The sequence below is a fragment of the Dendropsophus ebraccatus genome, chromosome 10 (assembly GCF_027789765.1).
Source record: "Dendropsophus ebraccatus isolate aDenEbr1 chromosome 10, aDenEbr1.pat, whole genome shotgun sequence".
NCBI lineage: Eukaryota > Metazoa > Chordata > Amphibia > Anura > Hylidae > Dendropsophus > Dendropsophus ebraccatus.
This window is the reverse complement of record NC_091463.1, coordinates 7,663,748-7,690,345: the sequence shown is the minus strand read 5'-3', so window position 1 is coordinate 7,690,345 and position 26,598 is coordinate 7,663,748. Positions and strand designations below refer to the sequence as shown.

At 47.3% G+C, this 26,598-nt stretch overlaps 1 protein-coding gene across 1 annotated transcript in view; it reads left to right on the top strand.

The window, feature by feature from the left end:
* The window catches only part of ABCA2 (ATP binding cassette subfamily A member 2), a 74,480-nt gene that overhangs the window by 30,987 nt on the left and 16,895 nt on the right, over positions 1-26,598 (top strand). The window contains exons 3-28 of the mRNA XM_069986895.1: positions 519-630; positions 2,077-2,240; positions 3,140-3,261; positions 3,994-4,101; positions 4,190-4,372; positions 4,451-4,669; positions 10,338-10,675; positions 11,415-11,574; positions 11,868-11,996; positions 12,243-12,410; positions 12,507-12,603; positions 13,149-13,322; positions 14,134-14,236; positions 14,322-14,436; positions 14,949-15,139; positions 15,307-15,457; positions 15,703-15,907; positions 16,045-16,209; positions 16,296-16,476; positions 16,556-16,768; positions 19,276-19,472; positions 20,027-20,197; positions 20,279-20,445; positions 24,418-24,538; positions 25,162-25,443; positions 25,541-25,753. Coding sequence (XP_069842996.1) covers positions 519-630; positions 2,077-2,240; positions 3,140-3,261; positions 3,994-4,101; positions 4,190-4,372; positions 4,451-4,669; positions 10,338-10,675; positions 11,415-11,574; positions 11,868-11,996; positions 12,243-12,410; positions 12,507-12,603; positions 13,149-13,322; positions 14,134-14,236; positions 14,322-14,436; positions 14,949-15,139; positions 15,307-15,457; positions 15,703-15,907; positions 16,045-16,209; positions 16,296-16,476; positions 16,556-16,768; positions 19,276-19,472; positions 20,027-20,197; positions 20,279-20,445; positions 24,418-24,538; positions 25,162-25,443; positions 25,541-25,753 — 4,449 coding nt within the window. The remainder of the gene's footprint in view (positions 1-518; positions 631-2,076; positions 2,241-3,139; positions 3,262-3,993; positions 4,102-4,189; positions 4,373-4,450; positions 4,670-10,337; positions 10,676-11,414; positions 11,575-11,867; positions 11,997-12,242; positions 12,411-12,506; positions 12,604-13,148; positions 13,323-14,133; positions 14,237-14,321; positions 14,437-14,948; positions 15,140-15,306; positions 15,458-15,702; positions 15,908-16,044; positions 16,210-16,295; positions 16,477-16,555; positions 16,769-19,275; positions 19,473-20,026; positions 20,198-20,278; positions 20,446-24,417; positions 24,539-25,161; positions 25,444-25,540; positions 25,754-26,598) is intronic.

Genomic DNA, 26,598 nt, shown 5'->3' with positions numbered 1-26,598 from the left:
GGTGGTTCTCTGTGCAGCTTCCTCAGGGGCAGTCTCTCCCTTGGCGGTTTTCTCTCATTGTGTTCTGTGCAGCTTCCTCAGGGTCAGTCTCTCCCAGGGCGGTTCTCTCTCACTGTGTCTTGTACAGCTTCCTCAGGGGCAGTCTCTTGTTGGGTGGTTCTCTGTGCAGCTTCCTCAGGGGCGGTCTCTCCTAGGGCGGTTCTCTCTCACTGTGTCTTGTGCAGCTTCCTCAGGGGAAGTCTCTTGTTGGGTGGTTCTGTGCAGCTTCCTCAGGGGCAGTCTCTCCCAGGGCGGTTTTCTCTCATTGTGTTCTGTGCAGCTTCCTCAGGGTCAGTCTCTCCCAGGGCGGTTCTCTCTCACTGTGTCTTGTACAGCTTCCTCAGGGGCAGTCTCTTGTTGGGTGGTTCTCTTTGCAGCTTCCTCGGGGGCAGTCTCTTGTTGGGTGGTTCTCTGTGCAGCTTCCTCAGGGGCGGTCTCTCCTAGGGCGGTTCTCTCTCACTATACCCTGTCTCTCACAGCCTTCTACACTGCGGCTCCTCTCACCTCTGCCGGGATCCTGCCGGTCATGCAGTCTCTGTGTCCCGATGGCCAGAGAGATGAGTACGGATTCCTGCAATACACAAACTCCACGTGAGTAGTGACAAAAATCACCAAAATATCCATTCCCTGTATGGAGAGATAAGATTAGATACAGCAGCTCAGCTAGTATCACACACGATAGGATGAGATACAGCAGCTTGGCCAGTATCACACATGATAGGATGAGATACATGAGCTCTGCAGACAGTATAACACATGATAGGATGATATACAGCAGCTCGGCCAGTATCACACATTATAGGATGAGATACAACAGCTCTGCAGACAGTATCACACATGATAGGATGAGATACAACAGCTCTGCAGACAGTATCACACATTATAGGATGAGATACAACAGCTCTGCAGACAGTATCACACATTATAGGATGAGATACATGAGCTCTGCAGACAGTATCACACACATGGGCGTAACTACCACTATAGCAGCCATAGCAGTTGCTATGGGGCCCGCCGCATCAGGGGGCCCCATGGCCTGCTCCTGCAGTACACTGGGCCCCCTGAGTCGTCATCATTTGCAGCACCGGGTGGCCCTGCTGGTCTCCTGGGTTTTGCAAATGTCCCTTTAACTGCAAGCACTCCTGACCAGAGCTAGCAGTTATGTAGTTATGACTTCACTAGACCGTTTAGTGGTCAGTCGGGGGGGGGATAGGATGAGATACATGAGCTCAGCAGACAGTATCACACATGATAGGATGAGATACAACAGCTCAGCAGACAGTATCACACATGATAGGATGAGATACATGAGCTCAGCAGACAGTATCACACATGATAGGATGAGATACATGAGCTCTGCAGACAGTATCACACATGATAGGATGAGATACATGAGCTCTGCAGACAGTATCACACATGATAGGATGAGATACAGCAGCTCAGTCTGTATCACACATTATAGGATGAGATACAACAGCTCTGCAGACAGTATCACACATGATAGGATGAGATACAACAGCTCTACAGACAGTATTACACATGATAGGATGAGATACAACAGCTCAGCCAGTATCACACATGATAGGATGAGATACAACAGCTCTACAGACAGTATCACACATGATAGAATGAGATACAGCAGCTCAGTCTGTATCACACATTATAGGATGAGATACAACAGCTCTGCAGACAGTATCACACATGATAGGATGAGATACATTAGCTCTGCAGACAGTATCACACATGATAGGATGAGATACATTAGCTCTGCAGACAGTATCACACATGATAGGATGAGATACATTAGCTCTGCAGACAGTATCACACATGATAGGATGAGATACAACAGCTCTGCAGACAGTATCACACATGATAGGATGAGATACAACAGCTCTGCAGACAGTATCACACATGATAGGCCTAGATACACTATCCCACACACTTGCTTGTAATAAGTGTATACATCTACAATGGTAGAAGATGATTTGTTGTCTCATTGTGCTGCATGTAATGCCGCCATGTTGTGCCCCTCTGTAGGGTTACGCAGCTCCTGGACCGGCTCACAGAGGTGGTGGAGAACAGTAACCTGTTTGATACGGACCGGCCGGGGCTGGAGGAAGAGCTGGAGTCTCTGAAGAATCACCTGGAGTCCCTGAGCAGCGACCACAGCTCCCTGGAGAACCATTTCCACCGACAGTCAGGTACAGGGTCTGGAGTAATGGCGGCCCCCTGTATATAGTAACAGTGCTGGAGTAATGGCGGCCCCCCTGTATATAGTAACAGTGCTGGAGTAATGGCGGCTCCCCTGTATATAGTAACAGTGCTGGAGTAATGGCGGCCCCCTGTATATAGTAACAGTGCTGGAGTAATGGCGGCCCCCCTGTATATAGTAACAGTGCTGGAGTAATGGCGGCCCCCCTGTATATAGTAACAGTGCTGGAGTAATGGCGGCCCCCCTGTATATAGTAACAGTGCTGGAGTAATGGCGGCTCCCTGTATATAGTAACAGTGCTGGAGTAATGGCGGCCCCCCTGTATATAGTAACAGTGCTGGAGTAATGGCGGCCCCCCTGTATATAGTAACAGTGCTGGAGTAATGGCGGCCCCCCTGTATATAGTAACAGTGCTGGAGTAATGGCGGCCCCCCTGTATATAGTAACAGTGCTGGAGTAATGGCGGCCCCCCTGTATATAGTAACAGTGCTGGAGTAATGGCGGCTCCCCTGTATATAGTAACAGTGCTGGAGTAATGGCGGCCCCCTGTATATAGTAACAGTGCTGGAGTAATGGCGGCCCCCCTGTATATAGTAACAGTGCTGGAGTAATGGCGGCCCCCCTGTATATAGTAACAGTGCTGGAGTAATGGCGGCCCCCCTGTATATAGTAACAGTGCTGGAGTAATGGCGGCCCCCCTGTATATAGTAACAGTGCTGGAGTAATGGCGGCCCCCCTGTATATAGTAACAGTGCTGGAGTAATGGCGGCCCCCCTGTATATAGTAACAGTGCTGGAGTAATGGCGGCCCCTGTATATAGTAACAGTGCTGGAGTAATGGCGGCCCCCCCCCTGTAACCACACAGCATGTCCTCTGCTTTATTTGCAGGATTTACTTTGGATTCTGTAGTAAAGAACAAGACCGACTTCCGGGATTTCCTCCAGTCCAATCTCTCGCTGCCCAGTAATGTGGTCGATTTACTGGCCGGCTCCAGCATAAATCTGCAAGAGGTGAGTGTCGGCTTTTATCACATTTATTATTAACCTTAAAGGGGCTGTTCACCAACATTTTTTTTTTCAAATCATCTGGTGCCAGAAAGTGTGAAAGATTTGTAATTCACTTCTATTAAAAAAAAAAAAAATCACCAGTCTTCCAGTTCTTATCAGCTGCTGTATGCCCTGCAGGAAGTGGTGTATTCTTTCCAATCTGACACAGTGCTCTCTGCTGCCACCTCTGTCCATGTCAGGAACTGTCCAGAGCAGGAGAGGTTTTCTATGGGAATTTGCTGCTGCTCTGGACAGTTCCTGACATGGACAGAGGTGGCAGCAGAGAGCACTTTGTCACACTGGAGACAATACATCACTTCCTGCAGGACATACAGCAGCTGATAAGTACTGGAAGATTGAGATTGGAGATTGGAGATTTTTTAAAAGAAGTAAATTACAAATCTATATAACTTTATGGCACCAGTTGATTTGAAAGAATTTTTTTTTTAACTGCAACCCCTGTAACTGCAGATAGACAAACAACGATATCCTGAAATTCTCTGTGCTGCTGTGACCCTGCTCCTCGCACTATGTAACCTTCAGCTGACAGCCTGCTAGTCACTCTATGACCCCCTCAAGATTGGCATAGGCCTCTACTTAAATACTCTGTACTGCTGGTGTTCTATGTCTCAGTATCTCATCCCCTCCTGATATGGTGCAGATCCCTCTCCGATAATAAATCTTTTACCCCCTCAGGTTTACCGCTTGCTCTTCAGTTCTCCGCACCTCTCGCCTGACGATTTGTCCGCTAAGAGCCCCTGGGACGCAGCCACCTCAGCGGGAGGACACATCTTCAACCTCCATGTGAGCGTCCTCTAAAGACACTACTACTCCTAAGAGGGCGGAGGAGTCCTCACTATAGGGTGTAACTCCGACTGTCACATTCTTATAGGGGAACATTCTAGGCCGATGGAAATCCTTCCAGGAAGGACTGATCCACAAGGCCCTCCAGGATCCCCTGAAGTCCGGGCACAGGCTGGCTCTCCTGAGGCTCCTCACCCTGGCACTGGGCCTCGCCATCCCCAATACCTCATCTGAAAGCTACGACCCCCAGGCGATGGTGAAGGAGCTGGAGGTACGGCCTATGTCCTGCCTGAGGTCAACACATAGGGGGACCTTCTCTTCTTTGCCTTATTGATGTCTCTCCTTCCAGGAAATTCTCTTCACTCCGAAAGAGCTGGAGTATCTGACTTGTGGAGAGAGTCTGGACCAGCTGGGAAGTATCCTCGGGGTATCTGAAGCCAAGCGCCCCCTGCTGACCTCCTATAAGAACATTGTATGCGATGGCAGTGAGCCCGCTCGTATGGAACGTTTCCAAGAATTGGCCGGAGAACTGAAGGAACAGGTGGACATACACAAAACCGTCAGCCGGGTAAGTGACCGCTCATCCTGAGCCTCCTGTTTCATGATTAGAACGCTACATATTCAGTGAAGACTGACACAGCAGTAGGAGAGCGTTGTAATTCTTAGAGGGGTACTCCAGCTAAAGATGTTTTATTTCAGATCAACTGTTATCAGGAAGTTATACAGATCTGTAATTTACGTGTATTTAAAAATCTCCAACCTTCCAGTACTTATCAGCTGCTGTATGTCCTGCATGATGTTGTGTATTTTCTCCAGTCTGACACAGTGCTCTCTGCTGCCACCTCTGTCCATGTCAGGAACTGTCCAGAGCAGGAGAGGTTTTCTATGGGGACTTTCAGAGAGCACTGTGTCTGATTAGAGAGAATACACAACGTCCTGCAGGACATACAGCAGCTAATAAGTACTGCAAGACTGGAAATTTATAAATAGAAATAAATTACATATCTGTATAACTTTCTGACATCATTTGATTTGAAAGAAAAGGATTTTCCCTGGAGTACCCCTTTAACCCCTTAAGGACCGGGCCTGAAATGGCCTTAAGGACCGGAGCAAATTTTATGAATTTGACCAGTGTCACTTTATTCATTAATTACTTCGGGATGCTTTTACCTATCCGGCTGATTCTGAGATTGTTTTCTCGTGACATATTGTACTTCACATTTCTTGTAAATTGGAGTCGATACTTATAACGAATCTTTATGAAAAAACCCAAAATAGCGTGAAAAATTGTGAAAAAATGCATTTTTCCAACTTTAAAACTTTTCTGCTTATACAGAAAATGGTTATACCACATAAATTATATATTAAATAGCATTAGCAACATGTCTACTTTATGTTGGCGGCATTTATTAAACTATATTTCATTATTTTTAGACGATAGGAAGCTTAAAACATTAGCAGCAAATTTCCAAATTTTCAGTAAAATTTCAAAATCAGATATTTTTAGGGAACTGTTCAGGTTTAAAGTGTATTTGAGGGGCCTGTATGTTAGAAAGCCCCACAAAGCACCCCATTTCAGAAACTGCACCCCCTAAACTCTGCAAAAGCACATCCAGAAAGTTTTTTAACCCTTTAGGGGAGTCACAGAAATAAAAGCTAAGTGTGTAAGAAATTTGAAAATTTTAATTTTCTGTGCAGAGATTTTATTGTAATCCAATATTTTTCATAATTATAAACCTATTACCAGAGAAATGCACCCCAATAATTATTGTCCCGTTTCTGCAGTTTATAGAAATACCCCATATGTGGCCCTATTGCGCTATTTGACGCAACCACAAGCCTCAGATATAAGGGAGCGCCTAGTGAATTTCAATGGCTCCGTTATTTTTGGTCATTTTTGACTGTACCACTTCAGGTTGGCAGAGGCTCTGGGGTGCCAAAACCTAAAAAACACCCCTAAAGGGACACCATTTAGAAAACTACACCCCTCAAGGAATGTAACAAGGGGTGCGGTGAGCATCTGGACCCCACAGGTGCTTCACAGATTTTCCAAACAATATGGCTTGAAAAAAGACTAAAGTATTTTTTACACTAAAATGTTGTTCTAGCCTTCAATTTTTCATTTTCACAAAGGGATAAAAGGAAAAAAAAAACACAAAACATGTAGCGCAGTTTCTCCCGAGTACAGAAATACCCCACATGTGGACATAAAGTGCCAAGCGGGCGCAGGACGAGCCTCCAAAGGGAAGGAGCGCCAATTGGCTTTTGGAAGCTGGATTTCACTGGAATGGATTTCAAGGGCCATGTCGCATTTACAGAGCCCTCGTGCTGCCAAGACACTGGAAACCCCCCACAAGTGACCCCATTCTGGAAACTACACCCCTCAAGGAATCTAACAAGGGGTGCAGTGAGCATATGGACCCCACTGGTGATGGGCACAAATGTGGAAAAATGTGACGTGAAAGTGAAAATTTTCATTTTTTCACTTTCATGGCACAAATGTGCCCGTCATCCAGGGGTCCATATCCTCACTGCATCCCTTGTTAGATTCCTTGAGGGGTGTAGTTTCCAGAATGGGGTCACTTGTGGGGGGTTTCCAGTGTTTTGGCAGCACAAGGGCTCTGTAAATGCGACATGGCGTTCATCATCCATTCTAGCCAAATCCAACCTCTAAAATCCAAATGGCGCTCCTTCCCTTCGGAGGCTTGCCCTGCGCCCACATGGCGCTTTATGTCCAGATGTGGGGTATTTACGGACTCGGGGGAAATTGCTCTACACATTTTGTGTTTTTTTTTCTCTTTTAACCCCTTGTGAAAATGATAAATTCAAGGCTAGACCAACATTATAGTGTAAAAAATTTTATATTTCATTTTCACGCCACATTGTTCCACATTTGTGCCCATCACCAGTGGGGTCCATATGCTGACTACACCCCTTGTTACATTCCTTGAGGGGTGTAGTTTCCATAATAGGGTCACTTGTGGGGGGTTTAACTGTCTTGGCAACACAGGGGCCTTTTGAATGCAACATGGCCCCTCGAAATCCATTCCATCCAAATCCAGCCTTCAAATGGCGCACCTTCCCTTTGGAGGCTTACCCTGCACCCGCATGGCGCTTTATGTCCACATGTGGGGTATTTCCGTACTCAGGGGAAATTGCTCTACACATTGTGTTTTTTTTTATCTTTTAACCCCTTGTGAAAATGAAAAAATCAAGACAAGATCAATGATTTAGAGTAAAAATTAAAAAAAAATTACACTAAATGTTGGTCTAGCCTTGATTTTTTTCCATTTCCACAAGGGGTTAAAAAAGAAAATGAACACAAAACGTGTAGGGTAGTTTCCCCTGAGTACGAAAATACCCCACATGTGGACATAATTTGCCATATGGGCACAGGGCAAGTCACCAAAAGGACAGAGCGCCATTTAGAGGCTGGAATGGGGGATGGAGGCCATGTCGCAATTACAAAGCTCCTGTGCTGCCAGAACAGTAGAAACCCCCGACAAGTGACCCAATTCTGGAAACTACACCCCATAAGGAATCTAACAAGGGGTGCAGTGAGCATATGGACCCCACTAGTGATGGGCACATGTGTAGAACATGTGCCGTGAAAATAAAAAATACCATTTTTTTCATTTTCACGTCCCAAATGTGGCCGTCACCAGGGGGCCATATACCCGCTGCCCCACTTGTTAGATTCCTTATGGGGTGTAGTTTCCAGAATGGGGTCACTTGTGGGGGGTTTCTACTGTCCTGGCCGCACAGAGGCTTTGTAATTGCATCATGGCATTTTCTAATGGGAATGGCCGCCATACCTATTTAGCTGGGGAAAAGGGACAATTCTAATTTATTTGGGGGTATTAGGCCAATTATTAGTTTATAAGGTTGGAAATGACAGGTGTCCATCAAATTCAAGCTGTGTTGATCCAGAGGAAGGCAAAAACCCCTCGTGAGGCAGACGACAGTAGCCTCATCACAGGGGAAAAATTCCTTCCTGACTCCATAATGGCGATCAGAATAATCCCCGGATCAACGTGACCCCTGAAATAGGAATAAGGGACAGAATTTAGATAATGTAGAACCCCGATGACGTGTAGTACGCCTTGGAGCGATCCAGTATGCAGAGGCCGGGGCGATCAGGACAGGTGTCACACTGGAAAATGGTGTCCTTCCTGATCCCCCTGTTACCCCACACTCTGCACTTCTTCTGGGGTCTCCTGTTCTCCAGTGTGGGGGACGTCACCTGGAAAATGTTGTCCTGGTGCGATACGGGGTCCTTCATATCCAGAAGCGCTGGGTCCGCTCCATGGCTGCTAAATATTAGGGCACTATTACTACTTCTGATATGTTCGGATTGTGCCGCAAGCTACAGTAGCTCGGGCAGCGAGGGACCGGAAGAGGGGGTGCTGGTATAAAAGTTATCCCCGTACAGGTGGTGACCTTTATCCAGCAGTGGGAAGATCAGTTCCCGGACGATGTCCCCACTAACTCCGAGGATGGGGGGGGAGGGGGCATCTGGGGGCTGGATTCGAGTGTCCCTTCCTTCATACACTCTAAGGGTACGTGCACACTGCGGAATCGCGAAGGATAACCCTTTGTGCATTCCGCAGTTGGCACCCGCCGGCAGACTGATGCAGGCGCACGTCTCCGTCCGTGTCGTAGACTCCATTCTATGCAGGGGCGGATTCTGCTCTGCGTCCAACGTGTTGATGGAATGACGGATGATGGAATCCGCCCATGCATAGGATAGAGTCTATGACACGGGTGGAGACGTGCCCCTGCATCAGTCCGCCGGCGGGTGCCAGCTGCGGAATGCACGAAGGGTTATCCTTCGCCATTCCGCAGTGTGCACGTACCCTAAATCTGTAAGTGTACCCTGAGGTACTCTCACAGAGTTTGTAGAATTTCACGCCATACCGTCATCTCTTATTGGGACGGTACTGGCGGAAAAGACGTGTCTGGGGGGCAGCGTACGCTACGCTACTCCCAGACACGTCACTGGATGATGAGGAGGATGAGGATGAATGGAGGAACGAAGGACCCCCCATTCATCCTCACTGGCTGTTTTGTTGTCGGAGGCAATAATAGCGTATGCGTCCGACACCGAAAACACCCTGGGGGCCATCTTTATACGGGGATTGGTATATGGGGTATGTAGTGGTGTAGTGTAAAACTTTATTCAATGTAGTGTGGTGTAATGTTTTTTTACGTGTTTTTTACAGTAAGTATACAAAAAAAACCTACGCCAAAAATGGTGTTGCTGATGAATGCCGCACTTATGTTCGGCACTTATCAGCAGACCGTGGCAGTAGGATATAAAAAAAACCACCCTACGCCAAAAAGGAGGAGTTGCTGATTAGCAGCGCACTTTCGTGCGATGCTGATCAACACTCAGCGGCGATAGGGTGCGGAAAATAGAAAAAAAAAAAATTGGGAAAAAAAATTTTTTTTTTACTACATTCTGAACATCCCTGTAGTGGCTGATACGTGTATTACACTTATCAGCCGCTAGGGGGCAGCAGAGAGCAAGATCCGAAAATAGACGACGCTGGAGCCGGAAAAATACGAAAAAAGACGACGCTGGAGCCGGAAACAGACGATCGGGACTCACGGAAGAAGCCGAAGTCCCGACAAGATGAAGAGGACGCCGGGAACCCGGAAGACGCCGATCAGGACCCCGGGACAGGTGAGTAATGTACAAATACCTGCTCCGGACCCCTCAGCTACCTAGCTGAGGGGTCCGGAGCAGGTATTTATTACTTGTGGGGACTTTGATCGCCGTGAACGGCCGGCCGGCTGGCCGGCCGTTCACGGCGATCGGGACGGTGGTACCGTGACCACCATTACTTTTTACAGTAATGGCGGTCGGTGCCGTCCTCGGACAGCACCGACCGCCATTTTTTTCCGGGTCATCGGGCCACCGATGGCCCGGAAAGGTTCCGATCGCCGCTATGGGCTTATCAGCCAATAGCGGCGATCGTCGGCATGGGGGGGGTTAACAACCCTCCATGCCGACAGGGAGAGATGGCCTGCTATGTATTATAGCAGGCTATCTCCCCCGATCGGGACCCGGCCGGCCGCGGCGCCCGTTTAAAGGGCTGACGTACCGGTACGTCATGGGTCCTTAAGTGACAGTGATCCATGACGTGCCGGTACGTCATGGGTCCTTAAGAGGTTAATTACAATGTGCCAATGGTCACTGTAGTGGCTGCAATGTGCTGCGTTTATTATTTCAGCTTCGTCTCGATGAGGTAAACGCCACAGAAACACAGCACCGGCTGCGCTCGCTCCTGGAGGACCTAGTACAAGTGGAGAAAATCCTAAAAGACGTGGATATACTTTCTGCTCTGGCCAAGTTGTTACCCAAAGGAGCCTGCGCCAGCAAAACCAGCCCGACCCCGGTCAACTCCACCAGCTGGAGCTTCAATACCACCAGCAACACTAACGCCACCGGAGAAGGGGAAGAGGGCAAAAGCCAAGAGGGCGAGGCGGATGAGGAAAACCCACGCAGCCAGTTCTCGGCCTTCGTTCAGCTCTGGGCGGGTCTGCAGCCCATCCTGTGCGGCATCAACCGGTCAGTGACCAATCTGAGCACTACATGCATGCTCTATCCATCATGTCTTACACACCGCTGTCCTGGTATACAAGGGAGTGACGAAACAGCAGCTGCTATAGGGCCCAGAGGTTGAGGGGCCTACTCAGGTACAGGAACTTTTTAGGTGCAGGTTTTGCAGCTCCGTTCTATTGAAGTGAATGGAGCTTAAAGCGCTACAAAAACACGGCCACTTTCTTCCAGAGAGAGCACCGCTCTTGTCTCCAGGTCAGTTGTGGTTTGCAATTCAGCCCCATTCAATTCAATAGACCAGAGCTGCAAAATCTGCACCCAAACTGGAGACAAGAGCCGTGCTGCCTCTGGAAGGAAGTGGCCTTGTTTCATAGGCGAGAGCAGGGACTGTGTATTTCTATGAAGCAGGGGTGATTACATGATAGATCTATACCTGGCAGAAATGGCTGCCATAACTGATTTACTTACAATATAGAACTACAAGAAAAGGGTCAGGGGTAGTGTTGAGCGTAGTTGCCGAACTGTTTTAGGTTCAGCATTTGACTCCTGTCGTCTGGAGAAGTTGGATGCAGTCTGAGGGCAGCATCCGACTTCTCCAGACATCAGGAGGCAAAAGCGAACCTTCAGGTTCAGAAAACATTGCAGAGCGTGAACATTTTGGCAACTCCACTCAGCACCAGTCAGGGGCAAAGCTTGCTGCCCACCTGCTGTCCTTTCACCACTAAGTTTCCATTTTCATGTCTTTCAGAACCATTGAGCCTGAAGCCCTGAAACAGGGGAATATGAGCTCGCTGGGGTTCACCAGCAAAGAGCAGAGGAACCTGGGGCTTCTTGTGCACCTTATGACCAGCAATCCCAAAATCCTTTACTCTCCTGTGGGAACGGAAGTTGATAAAGTCATCCGCAAGGTAAGAGGGACCCGATGTACGCCTTGGTCATTGTAGCGTGAATATAAGATGAGCGCCATAAGCTAAGTGCCCTATAATGCTCATATATATCTATCTCATCATGCAGTGCCACCTTCATGCCATACAGCCCACTACAAAGTGCTGCAGGACTGTCCATTAGCCGTCCTGTGTATGGACCATTGCAGCCTGTGGTCAATGATAAATACAGGGGCGAGGGCACCGGGAATCTGTTTGTTGGTTCCCGGCATTGGTCCAGCTTTGTTGTCTTTCATGTGACTTCTGTTTCCCCATAGGCCAATGAGACCTTCGACTTTGTAGGCAACGTGACACAATATGCCAAGATGTGGATGAACATCTCAGCGGAGATCCGCAGTCTGCTGGAGGACGGGATGCTGCAGCAACGTATTCAGCGGCTGCAACAGGTGAGTCCAAAAAAAAAATCCATCTTGTCAGGTCCAGGACCCATCTGCTCCGTCTCGCTGGTAATAACATAGAAACAAGGAGGTGGCATAACCGGATCAGACAGGCAGGTGCAATCTCTCATTGCCCAAGGAGTCTGGTTGGATGTTCTCGGCATCTGTCGCCCACACGTTCTGCAGGACCTCTGGCACCCGTCTCTTGTCTTCTGTCACTTTGCCTCTCACGCTGTCTGATTTCATTTCCCACAGGTTACCAGCTATCTCCAGAAACTTCCAGAGTTTCAGAACGGATCTGACAGTGAGCTGCTCCGCCGGGTCCTCAGCTCTAACTTCACAGCACTCAACGTCAGCACTTTACTGCAACAGCTGGACACCATTGACAACGCAGCGTGTGGATGGACTCGCTTTATGTCTAAGGTCAGGAGAGGTCATCATATGGAGTCTAGTTTGCATTTCTTCTGTATATATATATTATATGTATTACTTGCTTGCTGCTCTTCTGTCCTTGTATAGGTCAGTGTGGACATCTTTAAGGGGTTCCCCAATGAGGACAGCATAGTGAACTACACCCTGAACCAGGCCTATCAGGACAACGTCACAGTGTTTGCAAGTAAGTCTATACAATGTATAGGTGTAACAAAGGTCTTATATAGTGTGATGTCATTACACAGGGAGACACATCACTGACAATCAAAATAAAGGTCCTCATACACCTCATACTTTCCACGGCTGTATCTGCCACTCCCGGTGGGTTTGGCTGTCGGTATGCAGTGTACAGGGCCGATTATGTTAGTGGAGATAGGAGTCGTTTGTGATGGAAAATTACAGCCCGACCCTTTTGTTCTGGGAGAGATAAGCCACAGTCAGAGCTCTGTGGCTGGGGTTTAGCTATCGCCATAAAGAACACAGGATCACTTTAAGGCTCTGAGTGTCCTACTGCATGGGGAGGACGAACAGCGGGCGGGAGAGATAATGGCTGTTTGGACATCAGTTATTGAAGGTTTACGGTCTCCTTAAGGGTCTAAATCGTTATAAAAAGAGAAAATTCACCTTTACAGACCCCCCTCCCTCTATGAGTCAGAATAAAGAGCTGCTATATAGAATACAAAATATATTCATTTCTAATGTGAGCACTAATAATAAACTATTTTGTAGGTGTCATCTTCCAGACCAAGCCAGACGGTTCTCTCCCTCCACACGTCATGTACAAGATCAGACAAAATTCCAGTTTTACAGAAAAAACTAATGAAATCCGCCGGGCGTACTGGAGACCAGGACCCAACACCGGAGGCCGCTTCTACTTCCTTTACGGCTTTGTGTGGATACAAGGTCTCCACATTCTTCTTCTTATAGTGAATACTAGCATGAGAATGAACAGTTCTGCGACTTTTGTGCCAGTTCCCATCAGGTAAAATACATATTGAATCATCCCCACTCCTGGAGACCAACAATTTGTTTCATAATTGTTATTATCTTTTTAGTCTCCTTCCCCCAGCTCTGAGCTGCTGCTTTCTGCTGAAGACACAGAACACTATGTGGGAGCTGTTCTCTCCACATCCACCCCCAGTTGAGACGACTCATGTAAACAGGCTGGCTGTTTCTACACTTTGTAATGCTGGGAGGGTTAATCTGAGGTCAAGTTGCTGGTGACCTCACTGTGATTAACCCTCTCAGCATCACAGAGTGCAGAAACAGACGGACAGGGACGCAGTTTACATACACTGTTTCGAAGGAAGGGGAGAGGAGGGAGATCAGAGAGGAGACGGAGAGAACAGCTCACACACAGATTTCCGTGTCTTCAACAGAGAGCAGCAGCTAAGAACTAGGGGAAGGAGACAGCAAAGGTAATAATAAGTATGAAATGAATTGTTAGTCTCCAGGAGGTGGGATGGTTCAATATGTATTTTAATTGGGCGGAATACCCCTTTAAGATTAGTGTGGTTCAATATGTATTTTAATTGGGCGAAATACCCCTTTAAGATTAGTGTTTGCTATGAATGACTGGAAATGCTGTTTATTTCACTCAGTAAACAAGAATGCTTCCCTTCATTGACCAAAAGCAAATGACGATGAACTGAATTATAAAGTAAATAAAAAAATTGAAGAACATTAACACCTCCTCCACCAATTCTTCTCCCAGATATGATGGAGAGAGCCATAATCAATACCATTGTGGGCCACGACGTGGTGGAACCTGGAAACTATGTGCAGATGTTCCCCTATCCGTGTTACACGCGTGACGAGTAAGCAGGCCTGTAGCTGAATACATATACATTAGGGTCACATTCGTGGAACAGTAATGTCATTGCATCGATCGTGTGATTTCAGCTTCCTGTTTGTCATCGAGCACATGATGCCGCTCTGTATGGTCATCTCCTGGGTCTATTCCGTGGCCATGATGATCCAGCACATTGTGGCCGAGAAGGAGCATCGTCTGAAGGAGGTAATGACCTCACCTCCCATAAACGCATAACAAGCCCAAGCACTACAAGGGGGCTCTATAAATCCTTCGGGCTGTATTATATGGTGCGACTGCAGTGTAAGCAAGTACTGATCTGCCAAGTCAGCGCTCGCTTACAGAGCTTACACATGATTCGATTATCATACAGCTGCATGGATATAGTGATGTCCGCACAGTCCTTGCTATATCAAAAGTTTTTATGGGTCGGGGTCTGAGAGTTTAGACCCCAACCGATCCTGAGAAGCATTCTCTCCCGACTCTGTGTAACATGACCCGGACAGACTCCCAGTCTCAGTCTATGGAGCTGTTTCAGTCTCATAGACACTGAGCAGGGAGAGGGGCACGTGTCTCTCCCACCTGTTCAGGTCTGAACACCTAGACCCTTTATGATAAAATCTTTGGACATGTCGCCATGACACGAGGCCAGTATTGGTTCTGCACCGTCCCTTGTCTATGATGTCAGCCATTGTCTGCATTGTCATGTTTCCCCCCAGGTGATGAAGATGATGGGTCTGAATAACGCGGTGCACTGGGTGGCCTGGTTTATTACTGGCTTCGTTCAGCTCTCTATCTCGGTGACCGCTCTGACCGGCATCTTGAAGTACGGCCAGGTCCTCATGCACAGCAACGTGTTCATCATCTGGCTCTTCCTTTCCATCTACGCTGTGGCCACCATCATGTTCTGGTGAGTATAGCTGAATATATGAGTAAGTTTATACATTATTTCTAGAAGTAGTCGCCATGAACTTTCATCCCAACTAATTTCCGGGGAGAGGGTGAACTAAAGAGCCTGAACCTGGCGGGGGTCTGCTGACATCCATAGACCGCTGACTGTATCTCCGCTTCCTGCAGCTTCCTGGTGTCGGTCCTTTACTCCAAGGCTAAGTTGGCTTCTGCTTGTGGTGGAATCATCTACTTCCTCAGCTACGTTCCCTACATGTATGTAGCTATAAGGGAAGAAGTGGCGCATGACAAGATCACCGCCTTCGAGAAGTGCATCGCTGTGAGTAACCCATCAGATTGGCCCTTGTCAGCATTCTACACCACATCTCACAAAGGGGGTTTTGCCAATTTCTCCACTGGCTATAAAGTATTTCCATCCATGAAAGAGAAATTTGCTAATCTCCCAATATATATTGTGTCCTCTTCCTATATCATCCCTCATACCTACAGGCTTTATGCATCAGGCCTGTCATCCTCCTTCTCTATACTTCTGCAGTTACCCCATGTCTTTGTTCTTTACCACAGTCGCTCATGTCTACCACCGCCTTTGGCCTCGGCTCCAAGTACTTTGCTCTGTATGAGGTGGCGGGGGTGGGAATCCAGTGGAAGACATTCAGCCAGTCTCCGGTGGAGGGGGATGACTTTAACCTCATGCTGTCTATGATGATGTTGATCATTGACGCGGTAGTGTACGGCGTTTTGACCTGGTACATTGAAGCCGTACACCCAGGTAATGTCTTCTTCAGTTCCACCATCTTCTATGTAATATGTGTGGCCAGCTATAGACCCTCGGACAATCTTGGGGCCTAGCGTTTATCCTGGATGTGAAGTAAATATGAGATGTGAACAGAGCCCTTTATGTTCTAGGCATGTACGGGCTTCCCCGCCCCTGGTACTTCCCCTTCCAACGTTCTTACTGGCTTGGGAGCGGCCGTATAGAAACTTGGGAGTGGTCTTGGCCATGGTCCCGACCAACTCGTCTAAGCATCATGGAAGAAGACCAGGCCTGTGCCATGGAGAGTCGAAGGCTAGGTAACTTTTTGTCCCAGCTACACTTGTCTTGGTTCTTGCATGAAGGGGGTTAAACCTACGTGACCCAAACTGATTCATATTTTCAGAGGAGACTCGGGGGATAGAAGAGGAGCCCAACCATCTCCCATTAGTTGTGTGCATTGACAAGCTCACCAAAATCTACAAGACGGGTAAAAAACTGGCACTGAACAAACTGAGCCTAAATCTACATGAGAACCAAGTGGTGTCATTCCTGGGACATAACGGAGCGGGAAAAACCACCACCATGTAAGTGTTACTGATACCGATACCTGTTCTTCACGTAAGATCCGATCTGGACGTCTTATATCCCCCTCCACCCATACAGGTCTATCCTCACCGGTCTCTTCCCTCCGACCTCTGGCTCTGCCACCATCTACGGACACGATATTCGTACAGAAATGAATGAGATCCGGAAAAGCTTAGGGATGTGTCCTCAACACAACGTGCTATTCGACAAGCTGACGGTAGAAGAACATCTCTGGTTCTACTCAAGACTGAAGGGCATGGCTGAGGAGGCGATACGCAAGGAGATGGACAAGTGAGGGAATTTTACATGATTCAGGTTTACTTTAAAAAGTTTGTAGTCACAGGAGGACGTAATGGGAACGGGGCACATTTTGTCCGTTTCATGGAATACGGAAAAGCTTGCAGTCTACTCTAATACATTCAAACTGCAGAGGAAAATTATATAATTTTATATTTTTTAAAAACCAGTATGCTGGCTTCTGTTGACAAATGTAGTCCGCTTTCACAGTAATTGATAGGAACTGTCTGGTTTCTTTAGATGCAGGGGTCTCCCTAAAGGGGTACTCTGGAGGAAAAAAAACAGATGTCAGAAAGTTATATAGGTTTGTAAGGGTGGTATTACACGAAGCGATTATCGTTCGAATAATCGTTCAATCGGTCGTATTTGAACGATTATCTTTAAGTGTAATAGTAGACAACGATTAAACGACGAACGATTGGTCGTTGGTCGTTTAATAGCTTTTGAATCTATTTTTATCGTTTGTCTTTTACACATCGTTCGCACATCGTTCGTTTGAATAAGATGTCGTTAGCCGTTCCCTGTTCATTCGCAAATTGAAAGGGGAGTGTTCTTGAATTTTGTTGCTCCAATATAACCGATAATCTTTCCGTGTAGTAAAACGAACGATTATTAGGCAACCGCTATTGCGATCGTTGGAGATCGTTTATCGTTAATCGTTAATTGAAAAAAATCGCTTCGTGTAATACCACCCTAAGGGTCCATTTACACAAAAAGATTATCCGACAGATTATCTGCCAAAGATTTGAAGCCAAAGCCAGAAACAGACTATAAACATAGAACAGGTCATAAAGGAAAGCCTGAGATTTTTCCTCTTTTTTTAAATCCATTCCTAGCTTTGGCTTCAAATCTTTGGCACATAATCTTTCTGTGTAAATGGACCCTAAGGGTCCTATTCCACGGGCCGAGGAGGGCCCGATCAACGATGTAAACGAGCGCCAATCTGCTAGATCGCCGCTCGTTTACTGGGCCTATTCCACTGCCCGATGATAGTTGAGCGAGGGCTGCAAGGACATTGTTACCGATGTCCTTGCAGCCCTTGCAGCATCATACATTACCTGGCTGCAGGGCCTGTCCTCCGCTCCGTCTCCTCCCCGGGTCCCCCGCGCTCTATCTTCTGAATGGCCGGTCAGCTGACAGACCACACTCAGCCAATCACAGGCCGCGGCGGTCCCGACCTGTGATTGGCTTAGTGCTCCGTCAGCTGACCGGACATTCAGAAGATAGAGCGCGCGGGACTCGGGGAGGAAGACAGCGCGGAGAAGAAGCCCTGCAGCCAGGTAATGTATGATGCTGCTGCTGTTTCCTCTCAAATCGTCGGTCGCCCGCCGCGCACCGCTATTCAACCGTAGCGATGCGCGGTGGGGGAACGATGATTTTAGGTCTGGCCCTAAATGAACGATCAGCCGATGACACGATCATCGGCTGATCGTTCTCTCTATTTCACCGAACGATAATCGGCCGAATCGGGCCAAATGGGGCCGATCCGGCCGATTATCGTTACTGTGGAATAGGGCCCTAAGGGTGCGTTTACACAGAAAGATTTATCTGACAGATTTTGGAAGCCAAAGCCAGAAATGGATTTGAAAAGAGGAGAAATCTCAGTCTTTCCTTTGTGACCTGATGCCTGTTTATAGTCTGTTTCTGGCTTTGGCTTCAAAGATCTGTCAGATAAATCTGTCTGTGTAAACGCACTATAATTTACTTGTATTTAAAAACCTCCAGTCTTCCAGTACTTATCAGCTGCTGTATGCCCTGCAGGAAGTGGTGTATTCTTTCCAGTCTGACACAGGGCTCTTTGCTGCTACTTCTGTCCATGTCAGGAACTGTCCAGAGCAGCACCACTGCTCTGGACAGAGGTGGTAGCAGAGAGCAATGTGTCGGACTAGAGAGAATACACCACTTCCTGCAGGGCATACAGTAGCTGATAAGTACTGAAAGATTTTAGATAAATCAAAGTAAATTACAAATCTGTATAACTTTCTGACACCAGTTGATTTAAAAACGATTTCTTTTCTCCTGAGTACCCCTTTAGGAATTGTCAGAAAGGTGCAGGGATATCTTGGTAATAGAAGCGATACCACCGAGGCCCCTATGTCGGGTATATACCACTTTCTTGTATCTATCATACCGTATCTCCTTTCAATCCCCAGTGGAGATTCAGATCAGTTTCCATGAATGACTTTTACTCATGTAATTGTTTTCGTGATGTTGTTGCCAAATGCTTTGTGTGATTTGTTTAAGGGCTCAGTAATTCAGTGGGTAATGGACGTCAGTGATGGTTAATGGAGATTTATCTGTAGCGCTGACATATCCGTAGATGGAGGCGATCAGACAGATATTGACGTTGTGGTTTAGGAAATTCATCCATTGGATATATGCCACCTGCTGCATACCGAGTGATGGCGAACACTCGTATATATGGAGGAGCCATTGTATCATTCTATACAGCTCTACCAAGGATAACACGGTAGATTTTACCCATATTGTCTCCTCCTCAGGATGATTGAAGACTTGGAGTTATCAAACAAGCGGCACTCCTTGGTCCAGACCCTATCCGGAGGGATGAAAAGGAAGCTGTCTGTGGCAATCGCCTTTGTCGGGGGGTCCAAGGCTGTGATATTAGATGAGCCGACGGCCGGTGTGGACCCCTATGCCAGGAGGGCAATATGGGATCTTATCCTGAAGTACAAACAAGGTAAGATCCCCCACGAGCCTTTCTTTCACTACTTACTTTGACATTGACTTTGACTAATGACATTGTATAAATAATATTTAATATTTAATAAGAATTTCTGGTGACATTTTTCCTAATTTTCTGAGATCTTGCAGTTTTCAATCTCACCACTGGGTTTAATACGAAGCTGAGACTTCCTGTTGTGTCTGTGGTGATCAGAGGAGGCTGCTGTAAAGTGATCTGTACAGCATTGCAGCATCATGTGACACCAGTAGATAGAGGAGACAATAGCAGCTCCCTGTGGAATGGCCTCTTCACAGGTCACACTCAATTATGCTTCAGATTCATCTCAAGGGGACAAGGAGTCTGTATGTTGTCGTCTATGACCATGAGTCTTGCTGTAAAGCAGGTCACTAAAAGAACAGCCCAGGCAAGATGGTCGCCCCCATAACAATGTACAAAAAGTGAAATAAAAAAAATGGAAACAGATTAGAATAAAAGAACAAGTTTTAGTATCTGACTCTAATCCGTAAAAGAAAATTTAGATGAGACCTTCCCTTTAATTGTTTCCACAGGTCGCACAATCCTTCTCTCCACCCATCACATGGATGAAGCGGATCTTCTGGGCGACCGTATTGCTATTATATCTCACGGGAAGCTGAAGTGCTGTGGCTCTCCTCTGTTTCTGAAGAGCACCTATGGGGATGGCTATAAGTTAACGGTGGTGAAGAAGCAGAGCGCTCCAGGTTGGTGGTAGATTGGACCTCATTGGCTTTATATGGGAAGTGGTAACTCAGCATTATATTATATCCTATGCCATTCTCCAGATATCAGCTCCACCTCCTGTATCAGCCCCTGCTCAGAACCTCGGGTCTCTCAGTTTATTAAGAAATACGTGGCGTCCTGTCTCCTGGTCTCTGATACAAATACCGAGCTGTCTTACATCCTCCCCAGCGAGGCCGCCAGGAAAGGCTGTTTTGAGCGTCTCTTCCAGGTACCCGAGCCTCGAGCCGACCTTCTCATGTTCCATCACTGTGGTTTACTAACATCATTAGGATTTTGACACTTGGCAACCATTACGCATGGGGGTCAGTCATTTTCCTCTCACATTACTCTAGAAGTTCTTTGTACTATGGTGAGAGACCTAGGTCATAGCTATCGGACAATTTTCTAAATTATAGTCCTGTAGTTATACCAGTATGTAGAGGCAACAATAGGAAAAGGTCACCACATGAATCGTGTCCCGATGCAAGTGCTTGTTCCCTGGAAAGACATGCAGTTTCGGACTGTTCCCCAGCAATCCACATCAACATATGAAGAGAGTCCAGTTCCATAGTAGATAAAATGTTCAGGCTTTATTGGAACACCTCAAAAGCTTACATACAGGATAAAAACATTCCAACGCGTTTCAGGGTCTAACCCCTTAATCATGGCTGACCAACGCGTTTCAGGGTCTAGCCCCTTAATCATGGCATGTCAACGGGTTTCGAGGTCTAACCCCTTAATCATGGCTGACCAACGCGTTTCAGGGTCTAGCCCCTTAATCATGGCATGTCAACGCGTTTCAGGGTCTAGCCCCTTAATCATGGCATGCCAACGTGTTTCAGGGTCTAGCCCCTTAATCATGGCAGGCCAATGCGTTTTAGGGTCTAGCCCCTTAATCATGGCTGACCAACACGTTTCAGGGTCTAGCCCCTTAATCATGGCATGTCAACGTGTTTCAGGGTCTAGCCCCTTAATCATGGCATGCCAACGTGTTTCAGGGTCTAGCCCCTTAATCATGGCAGGCCAATGCGTTTTAGGGTCTAGCCCCTTAATCATGGCTTACCAACGCGTTTCAGGGTCTAGCCCCTTAATCATGGCATATCAACGCGTTTCAGGGTCTAGCCCCTTAATCATGGCATGCCAACGTGTTTCAGGGTCTAGCCCCTTAATCATGCCAGGCCAATGCGTTTTAGGGTCTAGCCCCTTAATCATGGCACCCCAACACGTTTCAGGGTCTAGCCCCTTAATCATGGCATGCCAACGTGTTTCAGGGTCTAGCCCCTTAATAATGGCAGGCCAATGCGTTTTAGGGTCTAGCCCCTTAATCATGGCATCCCAACACGTTTCAGGGTCTAGCCCCTTAATCATGGCATGCCAACGTGTTTCAGGGTCTAGCCCCTTAATCATGGCAGGCCAATGCGTTTTAGGGTGTAGCCCCTTAATCATGGCTGACCAACGCGTTTCAGGGTCTAGCCCCTTAATCATGGCATGCCAACGTGTTTCAGGGTCTAGCCCCTTAATCATGGCAGGCCAATGCGTTTTAGGGTCTAACCCCTTAATCATGGCTGACCAACGCGTTTCAGGGTCTAGCCCCTTAATCATGGCATGTCAACGGGTTTCGAGGTCTAACCCCTTAATCATGGCTGACCAACGCGTTTCAGGGTCTAGCCCCTTAATCATGGCATGTCAACGCGTTTCAGGGTCTAGCCCCTTAATCATGGCATGTCAACGCGTTTCAGGGTCTAGCCCCTTAAAGTGTCACTGTCGTGAATTTTTTTTTTGCAGAAATCAATAGTCCAGGCGATTTTAAGAAACTTTGTAATTGGGTTTATTATCCGAAAAATGCATTTTTATCATGAAAAAGCAGTTTGAAGCTCTCCCCCCTGTCTTCATTGTTCTCCTATGGAGAGAGCTAAAGAAAAGACCAAAACAGGACAACAAAGAGTTAATCTACAAATCCCTCACCCGTTATCTGTTCTGACCATCACCAGTGACCTCTCTGAGCTCAGATTACAGCTGTCACCCAGCTCCGTGCCTGTAATCCTCTGTTATCTGCTTTCTGCTGCCGGCTAACTCCCTCCTTCCTCCTCCCCCCTCCCCTCTCCCTAGAGCAGACAGGGGACGTCTCCTGCAACAAGTCACAATTTTCAGATTTTTCAGAGTGGATGAAAAAGAGGAAGGAGGGGGGGACCTGGGAAAAGGCTTTTTACATGCAGATAATGGCAGATTTGGCTAATAAACCCAATTACAAAGTTTCTTAAAATCGCCTGGACTATTGATTTCTGCAAAAAAAAAAAATACGACAGTGACTCTTTAATCATGGCATGCCAACGTGTTTCAGGGTCTAGCCCCTTAATCATGGCAGGCCAATGCGTTTTAGGGTCTAGCCCCTTAATCATGGCTGACCAACACGTTTCAGGGTCTAGCCCCTTAATCATGGCATGTCAACGTGTTTCAGGGTCTAGCCCCTTAATCATGGCATGCCAACGTGTTTCAGGGTCTAGCCCCTTAATCATGGCAGGCCAATGCGTTTTAGGGTCTAGCCCCTTAATCATGGCTTACCAACGCGTTTCAGGGTCTAGCCCCTTAATCATGGCATATCAACGCGTTTCAGGGTCTAGCCCCTTAATCATGGCATGCCAACGTGTTTCAGGGTCTAGCCCCTTAATCATGCCAGGCCAATGCGTTTTAGGGTCTAGCCCCTTAATCATGGCATGCCAACGTGTTTCAGGGTCTAGCCCCTTAATAATGGCAGGCCAATGCGTTTTAGGGTCTAGCCCCTTAATCATGGCATGCCAACGTGTTTCAGGGTCTAGCCCCTTAATCATGCCAGGCCAATGCGTTTTAGGGTCTAGCCCCTTAATCATGGCATCCCAACACGTTTCAGGGTCTAGCCCCTTAATCATGGCATGCCAACGTGTTTCAGGGTCTAGCCCCTTAATCATGGCAGGCCAATGCGTTTTAGGGTCTAGCCCCTTAATCATGGCTGACCAACGCGTTTCAGGGTCTAGCCCCTTAATCATGGCTGACCAACGCGTTTTAGGGTCTAGCCCCTTAATCATGGCACTCCAACACGTTTCAGGCATACCATGATCAAGAGGCTAGACCCTGAAACACGTTTTATCCTGTTTTTGAGCTTATAAGATGTTCCAATAAAGCCGGAATATTTTATCTACTATAAAGCTGGGGACTCTCTACTTTCTATATACCAGTATACAAGAAGCAAACATTATCCCCCATACATAGTGCCATTGTGCTGCTACAAACAACATCCCCAGTATACTAAAGCCAATATTACTAATACTACCCCCATGGAAGGGAAAAATAATACTTCCATTACTGGTTAACAGCCACTATACCCAGACCCCATTCAGTGACCATATAGTGGTAGATACCAGCTCTGCGGACCATGTAAGTGACAGTGGAGTTACATTCTCTGACTAAAGTTAAAGTTTTCTTGACGGTGTCTGATTCATTCCCCCTTTCTGCCCCCACACAGTAGTTAACCCCCCTCCCCCAGTGGCCCTCTTTATGCCCACACAGTAGTTAGAGAGGTCCCCCCCCTTCATTAATGGTTCAGAACCTCACCGCTGCCTGTTCCCATGCCAAGTGGCGGTGTCCTGTCCTTGCTGGACGTGGCTCAGTGCAGGCGGTGCAGTGCGGTGACATTATTGTGCTGCCTTTGGCCAGACATTGAATTCCTCAGCTGCTTCGGATCTCTTGTAGGTTACAGGTGTAAATCACCTTGCGGCCTACAACAGTAAGGGCCCTATTCCACCGGACGATTATCGTTTGCATAATCGTTAACGATTAACGATCTCAAACGACCGCTATTGCGAAAGACCTGAAAACGTTCACTCATTTCCATGGAACGAAAATCGCTACTTATGATCGTAATTGCGATAAAAATAGGTCCAGGTCTTATAAAGCGATCAACGATTTCTCGTTCGGTCGTTAATCGTTAACTGCATTTCAACCGAACAATTATCGTTTAGATTCGAATGATTTAACGATAATATGAACGATAATCGTCCAGTGGAATAGGGCCCAAAGTGTGAGGAGCATTGCCAGCCAAACCACAGACAGACCCCCTTTCCTTGCTGGGCCCAGTGGCAGTCACCCCCCGTGACCATGATCGACACGCTCCTGACTATACCGTCCTTACAATGCTTTACCTATTTGTGGAATTTATCCCCGCTAGCACCTGGAGCAGAGCCTCGGCGATCTAGATCTAACCAGCTTCGGATTAATGGACACAACCCTGGAAGAAGTTTTTCTCAAGGTCTCAGAAGAGGATCAGTCTCTCGAAAACAGTGACGCAGGTTTGTTTCTGTAAATGAGACAGACTTAAAGGGGTACTCCCCTCAAACATAACTTTTGATATGTTGCTGCCCATGGTGAGACTAACAATTTCTTCCATACTTGTTATTATCTATTCAGTCTCCTTCCCCCCAGTTCTCAGATGCTGCTTTCTGCTGAAGACACAAAAGTCTGTGTGTGAGCCTTTCTCTCTGTCTTCCCCTCCTCCCCACTCCCTTCTGAGACAGCTGATGTAAACAAGTGCCTGACAGGCTGTATCTGGAACATTGTAGCTTCTTTGTAATGATGGGAGGGTTATTCACAGTGAGTTCAACTTGACCTCAGAATAACCCTCCCAGCTTGACAAAGAAGCTAAAATGTTGCAGATACAGCCTGCCAAGGTTTACATCAGCTGTCTCAGAAGGGAGGGGGAGACAGAAAAAAAACACACACAGATTGTTGTGTCTTCAGCAGAAAGCAGCAGCTGAGAACTGGGGGAAGGAGACTGAATAGATAATAACAAGTGTGGAAGGAATTGTTAGTCTAACCATGGGAAGCAACATACCAGAAGTTATGTTTGAGTGGAATACCCCATTAAGAGTTGGAATGATGTCCTCAGAATATTTTTTTGTGACTTGCCTTCTAGATATGAAAGAGTCCAAGAAAGACACCTTGAGGCCTGTTATTCAGCCAGATTCCAGCTCCGATCCTTCATCTACGACAGAGCCAGAAGACAAACCTGAAGTAGAACTCAACAACTTTGCATCAGGAATTCACCTGGGTCAGTCGCCCGGTTCTCTGCGTTCTGGATCCTCCTCTTCTGTGGGATCTGTGAGAGGAGAGGAAGGAGGAGCGTACGCAGAGTTCTATGGTGACTACTCCCCATTGTTCGATACCTCACAGGATGCGGAGAACCTAAGCCTGCATGGTAAGTGGAGGAGACCTCCGATCATCATTCAATAAAGCAATGGATCCAGCTTTGTGAATGAAAGAACATAGGTTAATGACCGTTCTGTCCTTCACAGATCCGGAGGTAGAGGAGGAGGAGGAGATCATGGACGGCCAAGGCAGCTACAAGCTGGAAGGGTCCTGGCTGAAGTTACGCCAATTCCATGGACTGATTGTCAAACGTTTCCACTGTGCCAAGAGGAACACCAAAGCCCTCTTCTCCCAGATCCTGCTGCCAGCGTTCTTTGTATGTGTGGCCATGACCGTGGCGTTGTCTGTGCCTGAGATTGGTAAGTGACCGTTCCATATTGTGTGGTGCAGTTCTATGTCACAGGGACTGCTCAGTGTACTAAACACTTATTATAACACAAGTGTCCAGGTTCGACAACTTCACGAATGATCGGCATTTAACTCCTCACGTCTGAAGAAGCTGGCGGCATCCCGACTACAGCCTATGGCTCAAGACACGGGGAGACAAATGCCCATGGTTCGTGTTAGGAAAACCCGCATACTTTCATGAAGTTCACTCAACACCACTCCTCAGCGGACTATAGACTGTCCTATTCTTTTCTGAAGTAGTCGCTGGATATAACGGCCCTTTTACATGGGCCTGTGATGCCAAGTGCCAGTCTCACTGATTGGTGCCCATGTGCTGAGCCTTTACAAGAGCCTATCAATCATGCCGCCTATTAAACGCATCATTGTTGACCACATGGGGTGATATGCAGCCAGTAGCAATGGTTACTCAAAGAACGCAACCAACTGATGAACGAGTATTTTCTCATCCGCCAGCTGATCAGTGGCATCTCGACATGAGCCAGTTATCCAGAACGAGCGCTCCTAGGAACGGTCCTTGAAATGTGTCTGCTTCAGGATGCCACCACAGGGTGTAGGGAGTCTTATGGGCTGGTACACAAAGTAGCTCTTCTTCATGTGAAAGGGCCGGCTCTCTAGTGCCATCTGCAGGTCGCTTCCCTGTAAGTCATAAGTAGGGATTATCAGCCTCCACAAGGAAGAGGACCCATCTGTAGAATGCTGATTCTAGGTTCTTGCCTCCTGGTTAGTACAGAGCAGGGTGCTGGCTGGCTGGGAGCAAGGCCATTGACGTGACAGGTAATTGAGAGACCACTAACAC